We start from the raw sequence: 12,258 nt of genomic DNA, 5'->3' as shown, positions 1-12,258 counted from the left end.
GGGAAGCAGTGTTTTACATGTGTTATGTGGCGAGGCTATGTAACAAGGACCAACAGGACAAGTTAGTTACTTGTGAGTCAGCAGCCATTGTTGGTGGTTGGCTGTGGAGACTGAGTATATGCTGTAACGATTTGTAAAGTGTGTAGATTAGTGAGAGTGTTATAATCATTTATATTTACAAGTCATAAGTGTTCAATAATTGAACTTCTTAATAAACTTCAAGCACAGAATGTCACTTCAGACCATATTGGATTAAATTGACTTCCAGCAGTCACGAAATTTTAAATCTGAACTACCACCCAAATGTAATTACTTACAATTTCCAACTAGTTTAATTGTGCTTTCATCAGTATGTTTCTTGTTTGCACATTTCAGTCCTAATTTCAGTCCTACTGTATCATCTTCTGTGTCACTAATTCTGTAACATTTAATTCTATTTACAGTTCGTTGTTAGAGTGCTGATTTTCACCTTCATTAATGTTGTCATGTGTTAGTGACTAGACACAGGGTTTGGATTGACAAATGAATATATTGTAGCGTGTTTGGGTGGGTCACGCTACAAATAACTTTACGCCATATTAAATATAGCAAATCTTTATTGTAATTCACTTGCACACCTTACAATCATCACCACTTGCTGTAGTCCAATGACTGCTTACAATATCTCAGCCAGTACATCTGTATCTCTTGGCGTCTAGGTTCCAGCCTTCTTCAGCGGCAGCTATTCCAAGACTATTCCCTTCGGCGGTTAATTTCGGACTAACTTCTTCGGCGGTTGCTATTCAATGCTTCAAACAATTCGTCACCTTTCATCTCCTATGAAACGAGTTTATTTGCCCCAGGAAACGATGTATCGCAACAATATCGCTATTGTCCGTACGTATGCAACGGTTTATTTTAGTGTTTCCATGGTAGTAACTCTTCGGAATTCCAAACATGTGACAATATTAAATGCTATATATGTATAACTACAAATAATTTAACATTCTCACTACTTTATGAAATGGGGCATGCAGTAGCTTAGTGGTTAAGGCACTATGCTACAAGCCGGAAGGTTGCGGGTTCAAGTCCTGCTGAGGTCATTGGATCTTTTCAATTGACCTAATCCTTCCAGCCGCACTATGGCCCTGGGGTTCACTCAGCCTCTAACAGAAATGAGTACCAGGAATTAATTAAATAATTTTCCTGGGGAGTAAAGTGCGGCCGGAGCGTAAGGCTGACAACCTTTCCACCATTTTTGAGCTGATTGTCTAGATAATGTGGGACCCTCAACATCTCACAACCCTATGGGCCTTCATGGCCTGGTACAGGGATAGCTTTACTTTTTTACTTTTACTTTACTACTCTATAAAATCTGCAAATAAGTACAACTATGAATAACTGCTACNGGCCTGGTACAGGGATAGCTTTACTTTTTTACTTTTACTTTACTACATGTTACTTGGTAGCAGCTTTTGACAATGGGGATTGCTTTTACTGTTTCTGAACTCAACAGCTCCTGTTCTTGCTGGCTAGTGACTAACTGATAACCACCAACTGTGGTCCTGAGCAGGGGATCCATTTTCTGGTGTTCTTCACCAGCACAGTCATTCTTGGTTTTTGGCCCCATCATGACCCAGCCATATTTTTGTTGGTCCTGGTCTTGCTGGTCTTTCTAGTATTTATTTAATCGCAGGCTGCATAGCAAACACCACCTCCAGCAGTTCTCTGTAGTCATGTGCATGTCTGCTATAGAGGGAACATGTTTACTCAGTCATTGCCTAACAATGACCATCTCTTCTGGCTTCACTATTCCGGCTTTCAGGCGTCTTGTAACAATATTTGTAAAATAGCCTTCTTGCCTGTCAACAATACAGCAATTATAACTATAAAACCATTATGAACAACATTTGTTATTTTAGACTATTAGAATTTTAGAAGTTTCATACAGACATCTTGCTTGTTATAGATGTATTCACACATACAGTCTACCTTAAGATACTATGTAATGTTCATTAAAAAACTCTATTACAATTTATAAAATCTGTGTTCTGTGTATGCTCTTGAGATCAGTTCTTTCCCAACCAGTTACTTCACATCAACACTACTGTTAAAATACTGTACTCATTCTTCTCTTGACTTTCCTGCATTTCTCTGAAACTAGTCTGTTAGTGGCAATATTTGTTGGTGGGAACCCTGCTAGAATAGAATCCCAGCTTAACATTCTGTGATGTAAGAATTTCTTTCAGTGATCCACATAACTGTATATAATATTTTAGGTTTCCTCACTATAATATTTACATTTTCATGGCTCCCAAAAATATGTGACATTTTATTTTCCTCCAAAGTATGCCATATTTGAGCCAGGCACTCGCAACACTGGAACAGCCATTGCAGGGAAGAACATTGCCAACCCTGTTGCCATGTTGAATGCAGCTGTGGACATGCTGGAGCACCTGGGGCACCACTACCATGCAAACATGATTCATACAGCAATTGATAGGACTATCAATGAAGATCACATCCACACACCAGGTATTATTATTATTATTATTATTATTAGAGGGGGTGGGTTTCCCCATGCACTTAGACCAGTTATTGGTCCATTGTGCGTCCCCCTTTAATTTCTACTGTCGCCATACCCTAGTGGTACTGATGTGTGCTATCAGCCCTGTTCAGCCAACGAGGTCGGCCCTTGGTACCTGATATTTCCCCCATTTACCAGAGGCATTAGAAACTACTTGGGCGGGAAACTTGTTACCTAATTTTGCTCAGAGGTTTCCTAGAGACACGAGGATCTTTTACATGCCGTAAATCTACGACACGGGACCCACGACTTAAAGTCCCTCCCGAAGGACTTGTTCCCTGAATTTTTCCGCCCTTAAAAATTCCACGACCTCCGCCGGGTTTGAACCCGCATACCTTGAGTCATGAGGTGGGAACGTTACCCCTAGACTACGGAGGCCGCTTCACCAAGTATTATGTTTTTATGGTCACTTTTACACGTAACTTTCCTGTAGCAAAAAGGCTGACTGATATTTTCAGTGAACATATTGGCATATGACTTGTTTTCAAGAGGTGTCCAGTTTGAACTGTGGTTAGGGCATCAACTATCCCGATAGAGTTTTTCACAATTTTCTTCAATTCCATGAAGTAGATGCTGGTATAATACTTTAAATAGGCCACAGCTATTTAATTTCCAATTCTTTCAACTTAGCTGAATATGATCAACCCCTTTTAGGTTTCTCCATAATTTTGGTGCTGAAAATTAAAGGATCACCTTGGATTTAAGTACAAAAGATATATGTGTTTCCATTTTAAATGGTTTGAGCTTTTGGCAAGTTGATGTCTTTTAAGATATAGTAGGTGAGAATAGCTTTTAGTGCTTACACACCTTAAAACTCACACAAAATGTATATGCTAATGCTCACGTCATATCATGCCATCATCACAACAGGTGAAAGAGAGGTCAGTAGCCACAAGCTATGAGTTTGTTCAAAGTACCATAGAGAGTAATACAGGAGAGACAAGTGTATTTCAAGGTTAGGGCTACAGGTTACCACAAGTTTGCCCAAAGTGGAAGCTATAAACCAAAAGAAGTTATTCCCAGACAGATATATTACTGTGAGAGTGATGAATTGAGCATGGCAAAATATTCGTAGTAAATGCGAGAAAGTTGATGACAACTGTGAAGTCAGTGAAACAGAGAGAAGAGAGGAATGGTGAAGAGAGTGAGACTGAGCAGTGAAACTGGACAGAGGCTAGTAGTGACATCAAGATCACAAAGAATGAAAATGATTTAATAAATTAGATTTGTTCAGATATTTAGATCTTTCACTTGTTTGCTTGCAGTAAATTTATTAAATCAATAAATAAAATCAGTATGTATGTGCAGACATGTTTCTTAGTGGGAGAGGGGTCTTAGATTTGAGTTGTCTCCTTCTTGAGCAAATACACATATTAATGCTTCAAATATTATGTATATTATATTATATATAATATTTGAAGGCAATAAAATAAGATATTTCTAAAGTTGCAAGCATTAATATGTGTCTTATTTCAGTTATGGAATTTGACATCTCTCCAGTAGATTACCTTGGTACAAGTCTGTTATTAATGTCAGTACCTTAATTATGTGGGTTTGTTAACAGATTTGGGAGGTCAAGCAACAAGCATTGATGTAGTGCAGAACATTATCAAATACCTTCAAGAAACTACAAAGACTTCCAACTGGTAATTCCACAACACATAGCTAGCACACACATTTGCTTGCTGTACCTTATTATTTCAAGTATATTTAGCCTTGATACCTGAATAAACTTGTGCTCCAAGCTGTGTTTTTGTTGTTCATTAGTATGCATGTATAAGGCAAGGTTACCAAAATATATAAATGAATAAAAGTTTGCAGGTCAAAACTGCATATTTCAGAAAGAAAGATGTTTTTGGGTTTGTAATGCAAACAGTGGTTGTTCTCTCTCAGCAGTTTCAGTAGGGAAGCTGCCTGTATAACACATAAATATCATGGACTTATTCCTTATCATTACATTTATCATTATTTGGGGCAATTTTTATGTCACCAAGAGTTTCCACTTACAATCTTGATGTCATTTCTTTGTCCACTTACTGTAACAGTCTTTTCACTGTAACACCATGATCATGGCACTTTCTGCTTCCCATCTGCTTCTGTATACACTTCTCTGCTATGCTGCAAGTCAGCTCAGACTAAGACTGTCCTCTTTCAGAATTTCACTGCTACTTTTTATAGCACAGTCCTTTGGGAAGTTCCTCATGGGTTTTTGGGCAACTGTGGCCTTTGGCAGCCTCCAGAGCGATATAGAATGGGGGGAGTCTCAGTGTTTTGATGGAGCCAGAGGCAAATGCAGGCCAGGCTATCCCGTAAACAGAATTCTAATGGAAGTAATTTCCATTCTTGCAAATCTTGTGATATTTTATTACCTGATGATGTGTCTCATTTATGTAATTTTGGTAGCATTGTTGGTACTGAGATCTGGCATGTACAGAGTGGAGTTGTTTTTATGCATGTTATTAATTATTCTTGTTCCAATTTTATCATTTACTTTGCATTAGACCATAAGTCAGTATTATTTTACAGTAGTCACTATGCAATGGGTACTGGGGGCTCTTTCCCCGGGGGTAAAGAGGGTGGGGCATGAAGCTGACCCATCACCTCCAGCTAGTGCCGAGGTAAAGAATAGGTGGATCTATACATTCACTTCCCCATATGTCTTCATGGCATAGTGCTTAATTAGCTAAGTACAGGGACACCTTTACTGTTTGTTCTATATTGTTCGGCAGGCACTGTGTTGTTTTATATTTTTGACAAAAAATGCGTGCATACATGTATGCACATTTTTTTTTTGCAGAAATTGATTGATTTTCATGAAATATGCTGTAAGCATCATTCCCTTGGGGGCTATCCAAATACCATATGTTATAGTTTACTGCAATCAGTAAGATCATGGAAGATGCACAAACTTATAAGGCTGGAGTGACACTGATGTCACTTAATTTAAGATCCTGAAATGATCTATAGTAATCTTAAGAAATATGCAACTTCTGTGAAGATAATATTTTTTTATACTGTAAAATAACAACATGCTTTGTAATTTTTTTTTTTTTACTTTTAGTTTGATGGTTATAACTAACGGACTGTTGGAGTTAAGCATGTGAAATTTGGTATGGAGATAGATCATAAACATACTTACACTATATGTGGAAGAGTGTAACTCAGCATTTAAAACATGATTAGTGTGAAACTTTGAGGTTGTATTCAGCAGATTTCATATAGACAGAATGTATATTTAATAAGATATTCACAAAAATATAAACAACATAAAAGTAATTGATCTGTAGGAACAGAAATCTATGGAGTGCAAAAGTAGGCTTTATGAGTTGTGCTCGGAAATCCATGTTTACTGATATTTTCCTGCCATTGTATCTGAAGTAATGACTTTCATTAAAACTTTCCCTACACTTTCTAATATGTTTAATTGCATTTTGTAAAATATATTTGTATTTAATCATAAATGGGACATTCAGGGGTGTGATCCTGATTATATATCATCATTTCAGCCTAACTTCCCCTTTCTCTTATATGTAATTCTCAGTAATTAATTGTACCGTACAAATATAGCTTTAAGATAATTTCAATTTGCATTATAATACAAGCCCAAAATAATGTTGTATTATATCCCAGATGAGCTCATATTTGTAGGGTCAAATCATGGCTGGTAGCATATATTTGATTTGTTTTATTTTACCAAAAGGGCAGGTATGGTCCTTTGAACTGTGTAGAAGTGTACCTGAAATTACTATTTATTCTCTTTTCATTGATACTTCACCTAAGTAAAATGTTCAGGCAGTAACAACCTTACTTCCTTCACCAGAATATGAGGTCACTGAGTCTCATACATGTGTCATTAGAAAAGAAAACGCCTTACTACATTAGTTTGTTATAATGAAACCCACTATGTATAATTTCTGTACAAGTACAGTTGCTGTTTCATAATTATAGTGTGCATATAATGTGAGATATACAATGTATGTCTCATAATTCAGGTGTTATTTCTGTCCCACTCTAAGTATATACTATATTCACAGGTTTTGTTCGGTATGAAATATAATCAGTGTAGAATTGGCATATCCTTGGATGTCATGATGCACTGAGAAATGTAGCCATTGTTATACATAAGATAATGTTAAAACATGTAATATATAAAAAGTGAAAATTCTTCTATAAACTACCTGTGATTTTGGGGGATGTTACAATGCCTACTAAAGAGTTAGAAGATGTGATGGTATTTGCACAGTTAGGTGATTGATTCAACACTTTGAGCCCTAAGGTTTATACAAAAAATGGCCTGGTGCCTGGCCAGTTGAGACTGTTTGTAAAGATATTGTATCTTCTTTATGAAGGCATTACAAGCATGAAAATTTTGGATATCACAGATAAATGTGAACACACATGAGGCATATTATAAGTAGTGTTAAAATATAATTTCAACCCCCCCCCCCAAATATGAGAAATACATGCTAGTTATAATTCTCAGGCATGTGGTGCACACAGTGAAAAAAAAAGAATGCTATTTCAAGATTCATTTTGAGGTTTGCAGGAAATACAACTCATGCAAACTCATAAATGATCCCCTTTTTTCTTATTAATTGTAATTTCACTCTTTTATTCAAAAAGCTCAGCATACACCCAAGATTTGAAGTAATATAACATCAATTGATGTCTTTGCATACTAGAAGAGTCATAGTATTCATGTGTGCACTTCCTTCTGCCATAATATTCATTATGAATTTTAAATTAAAGAGGGCATTACATGATGGTCACAGATCTCAAAATGTTTAAGTTTTGACAATTTTCTGAGTTTTGAGTAATAACCTTTGTTACGTGAATATGGAAACACTGTCATACAAAGATTTTTGTCTGTGATATGTTGGTAGGATATCTCCTTGCCAACATGTATTTGTGTGGTCAAGAATTGGCTGTGTACATCTGAACTGTAATGGAATACAGAGCAGTATATGTGCAGAAATGCTAGAAGAAAATGTTAAAGTGAATAATCTTAAGACATTCCTGAAGTGTAGGATCTCATATGAGGCCATGTCTATTTGAACAGTGACTTTGTGTTAGTGGCAGTTTCCATTAATTCATTTTTTATTTACTTGACACATAATAAATGGCTCTGTCAAACAATTTTGGGCTATCCTGCTGTAAGGGTAGCCTTTGTGTTCATCTAGTTAAATATTCTAAAAATTAAGAATACATTGGATACAGCATATAAAACTTGTTATATAAATCTAATTTTATAATGAATGTGTCTATTATTTTACTGGAAACAAAAAAATTTGAACATACTAACATACAGAACATTTGTGACAACATTTCTTGTGTGGAAAATCATGGTTTCTAAATTTTTTGCTTCTGTATTTCTTTGGAATCTTCCTACTTTCTTTGTGTGAGGGCTTTTCATTCACTTATTTAACTATTTTCATATTTTGTACAATGATAAAATTTGCATCATAAAGAAAGAATTTGGTTATTTATCATACAGAACCATTACACTGTAAATTTTATCTATAGTGACAACAGTTTTCAACAATGTCTGAGAAAATCTTATGAAACCTTTCTCTCCAATGTTATCAACAGTATACACAGGCGAAGATTACTATCTTCTGGGATATAACATGTGTAGTCTGATGAAAGTCAACTGAAGTTTTGGAGGAATATATTGCCTGCATCTTCAGGGTTGAAGAATAATCTGAGCAACTATCCATCGTGAAAGCATGTGACACACAGTGCCCCTGATCCAGTGATTGAAGTAGGCTCTTTCTAAGGGACCCAACAGAGTAGTTGTCTCCCCCCTCACCTGAGGACAGAAACAGATCCAGTTTCTGAAACTTTTCATACTCTAGTTTTTATAATACCAGATGATGGACAAAGTCCAGAAACCCAGTAATTCTTGAGTGTCATGGGGATGAAGGTTTAACTAGTGGTCCAACTAATCCTTGTCCTCCAGGGAAAGATCCCACAGAACTGTTTCCTTAATTTTAATCTTTACTGAGCTGATTGAAATTCCACTAGGATCCCTCTGCATAGCAACAGACAGAGCTGTTTTGACATAAGGGTAAGTAAAATTACCTACTCTGAAACCCCAGCTGACCAGTCCATGGTAGGTGAATTTTCTGACAGCTCTTTAGGCTTCTAGACATAATTCAAACTACTCTGTCCCACTAAGAATTATGTACATAGGCTTCAAAAATACTTCTTCAGCAATGTATTTGTATACCAAGAGACTGGAGACATATCACATCTAGCATATATTGAAATACAAGTGAGATTAAGTTAAGCAAGTAAGATGAGACTGTTTATGCAACTACATATGATTTTTTAACCTGCTTCAGCACTTTTCCCCAAGCATGGTACAGTAACTTGCTGAATGACTCTTTAGTGTGAAGTTTCATTTTACTAGCAGACTGATTTTATAGTTGTCAATAACGTACTGTATATTTTATATTTGTGCTTTTACTTGTAGCATTAGTATGACATCTAGCTTAATACATCCCAACTGGCCTTGTCATCAACAGCTGTACTGTTGTTGGTATAATTTTGCTTCTTCAGTGCAAGTAAGGTAACATATTGTCTGATAACCCAACAGATTTAATAAAATAATATGCAGAATGCATTCATTTAAATTATATTTTAGGCATGCTTTGGAAACATTTTTGGCATAAATATTATTCAATGATGATATATCAAATGCAAGAGTTACTTAGCATCAGGGATCCTGAAGCAGTAATTATTAATGGTGAGCAAGAAAGGACTGCAAGGAAATGGTGCACTTAGGAGGAAATCCCAGCATCCATATATGTGAACTATGTAGAACCACAAAAATGTGTCAGGACAACCAGCACAATGGCTAAGATTTGAGATGCTTCTCAGATACAAGTCAGAAACATTACCACTTAAGCTACTAAGTTAAAAGAGTGTCTGTTGCCATTTCCTTGCTGGTCTTGATGGGCAGATTTTGTACTGAGGCCTAACTTACATTATCAACAAAATATAATTCAGCCTAAATTAGACTATGGACTACAATTTTATGTGGCTGCCTAAATAAGTAATTAACGTTGTTCCATGTTACAGAATTTAGTAAGATGACTATGTGTTCCAAATGTATTCTTCACATATTCATGTCATTTTCAAGATAATATTTCATGGCCATTGCCTGGCAATGGGTCTAATATTCTCACTGCTTCCTCCTCAAAGCTGTTTGTCCCAAACAGCCTACAGGTGTACCGCCATTTCTTCTTTTTGGAGGGCTCTGCTTGTGATGTCTGTGATTGGTCTCGCCTTGCTTCCCAGTGGCTCGGTTCTCACAGTGATTACTTTCCAACTGCTATTGCTGCTCCCTTCTTAAGGCCACTCATCCCGAACAGTTCCATGATACGGTGTGAGCCGGTCCAGTTGTACCATCGTCAATATAGGGTTCTGCTGGATCCTGTATACCACATCATTTATCCTGGAAACTACCTTGTATGGGTCTTCTTATGAGGATTGGAGCTTGGGCGGTTTCCCGTGTGCAGGTTCAGCGATAGAGCCACACTTTGTTGTCCGCATGGTAACCAGCACAGGTGTTGGAAGGCATAATTGTGGATATCGTGTAGATGGTCCACTAAATTTGCCACGTGATCGTTTGTGGGTCAGTACCCCAAACAGCAGGTCGCAGGGAAGTCGGAGTTCTCTTTAAAAAACAAGGCTAGCTGGAGGCAAGCCCATAGTGTCGTGAGTGGATACCCTGTAAGCAAGGAGGAAGATGGGTAATCTTGCGTCCCAATCCCTATGATGCGATGCAACAACTTTTCATAGGTGCTCCTCCACCATTTTGATGTAGCACTCGTCCATGCCGTCAGACTGCGTGCAGGGGTGTGGTGCGCATCTTGCTCACACCCAGGTGTTGCAAAACCTCCTGTATCAGACGAGGCTCGAAGTTACGGTCCTTGTGTGTGTGTGCTGTCAACTTGTGAATACGTATGATATTTTTTATTTCTCTAGAGAGAGAGAGAGAGACTAGCTCTGTCAGTTGGGCCCAACTGACTAGGCATATTATCTGAGGACGGAGAAAGAGTCCAGTCTCTAAAACATTGTTTTAAATGTCAATAATTGTATGAATATGATTATGGCTTTTAATATAATTTTCTCATATTTATCTTCTTTAATTTTTGAGGCCTCCATTATTAAGTGGCTTGCTCAGACTGCAGTAATTGCAGTGCTTTTGGCCCAACTTGAGAAGGACTGACCCCAATAGTTACTTGGTACCGAGATCAAGGATGTTTATGAAACCGAAATATTATTTGGATTTTCAAAACATTCCCTATAATAATAATATGTACAACAGAATTTCATGTCTCACCACTATATGGGAAATTTTTAATTTGCTGAAGCATGAGATATTTTTAACTCTTTGTTATATATAGTCAATGAGGTAACCCACTTGCTGCATTATTTTGCCTAATGAAGAAATCTTTTCAAACTTAAGTTGGTAACATCTAGAGCAGTATTTCTTAAACTGGGGTCTATGGATAAATGGAGGCCCATGGTATTATATAACATGTAACAAATGAAATAATTTAAATTTAAAATATTGTCATCAATCATCATTTTAAAAAATGACTTTAAACTGGTGGGTAGAAAGAGGTGGTTTATGGACAATTTAACTACAATTTTTCTCCATTTAGCAGAAGAAAGTGCAATTGCATGCTCTTCACAGCTAAGGGGAGTGTTATGATAACTGAATGGTCTTCTTGTCTGCTGACTGCCCATGCAATGGTCTGCTGTTGCCAGAAGTTTAATAAACACTGCTCCGGAGTTTCAGATTAATGTAGTTCATCATCAGATCCTAGATTCACTGTATTTTGATTAAAACAAATAGAAAGAACATTGAAAAGGTTTTATAATTTCTAATGGACTAACTGCTTGTCTCTAAACTTAATATTCAGATCTTACACCACTAGAAACTGCCATTCTTTTCTAGTTACTGCTTCACTGTTTCTTACACTGTTTCTTCTTTTTCAGATTTACAACATTATGTATTTTATCTTCATAATCTAGTTATCCTCCTCTGTCGGTCAAGTGCTGTGACCTTGTAGTCATATAGAGGTACAGATTGTACTGTCATAGTGGTGGTGATGCTGGTGGTCATATTTCGCTTCTCTGTGGTGATAAAGCCCAGTTTTGGCAAGTTACAATTAGATATACACAAAATAAATTGTGTGTAACAAAATATTTTTGCTTTGTTCACTTCATGTGCTTTTGTATATTAGGAGGAAAAACAGTTGCTGTAATGCATGACTGCATGAATTCATCAGTTGTACTTTTCCAGATATCTTCTTGTTATATTCTGAAGTATCTATGTGTTGATAGGTTAATATGGGACTGTAAATTTGTTACAGAATGATATATAAATTATTTTTTGTGTTATTACTACCATCAAAACCTAATCTCCTTCAAAACTGAATTTCCAGTCATTGGCTAAAGAGAGGTAACTTCATGGCAAAACAAATACTGGAATTGAGAGATGGAACAACAGGAAATCACATGTGCTGCTTCCTTGGTTGTAACTTTCCATGCCTTTTCCTGACCTTGTTCCATTGATTGCTTCTGGGCATATAATAATGGAGCTTATTTTATCAGAAGAGATAAATCCAAAAACAGGGCTCCACTTCTTGATTTCATTAACATGAGCAACATTATTC

General features: G+C 36.7%; 1 protein-coding gene across 1 annotated transcript in view; it reads left to right on the top strand.

Annotated features, from left to right (window-relative positions):
* LOC111866158 (isocitrate dehydrogenase [NAD] subunit gamma, mitochondrial) overlaps positions 1-11,983 on the top strand; it is a 46,084-nt gene extending 34,101 nt beyond the window's left edge. Inside the window, exons 8-10 of the mRNA XM_023854824.2 lie at positions 2,328-2,514; positions 4,131-4,212; positions 11,579-11,983. Coding sequence (XP_023710592.1) covers positions 2,328-2,514; positions 4,131-4,212; position 11,579 — 270 coding nt within the window. The 3' untranslated portion in view covers positions 11,580-11,983. The remainder of the gene's footprint in view (positions 1-2,327; positions 2,515-4,130; positions 4,213-11,578) is intronic.
* The last annotated feature ends 275 nt before the right edge of the window (positions 11,984-12,258 follow it).

Source organism: Cryptotermes secundus, unplaced genomic scaffold (assembly GCF_002891405.2).
Source record: "Cryptotermes secundus unplaced genomic scaffold, Csec_1.0 scaffold599, whole genome shotgun sequence".
NCBI classification, from domain to species: domain Eukaryota; kingdom Metazoa; phylum Arthropoda; class Insecta; order Blattodea; family Kalotermitidae; genus Cryptotermes; species Cryptotermes secundus.
This window is presented reverse-complemented; position numbering and strand designations above follow the sequence as displayed.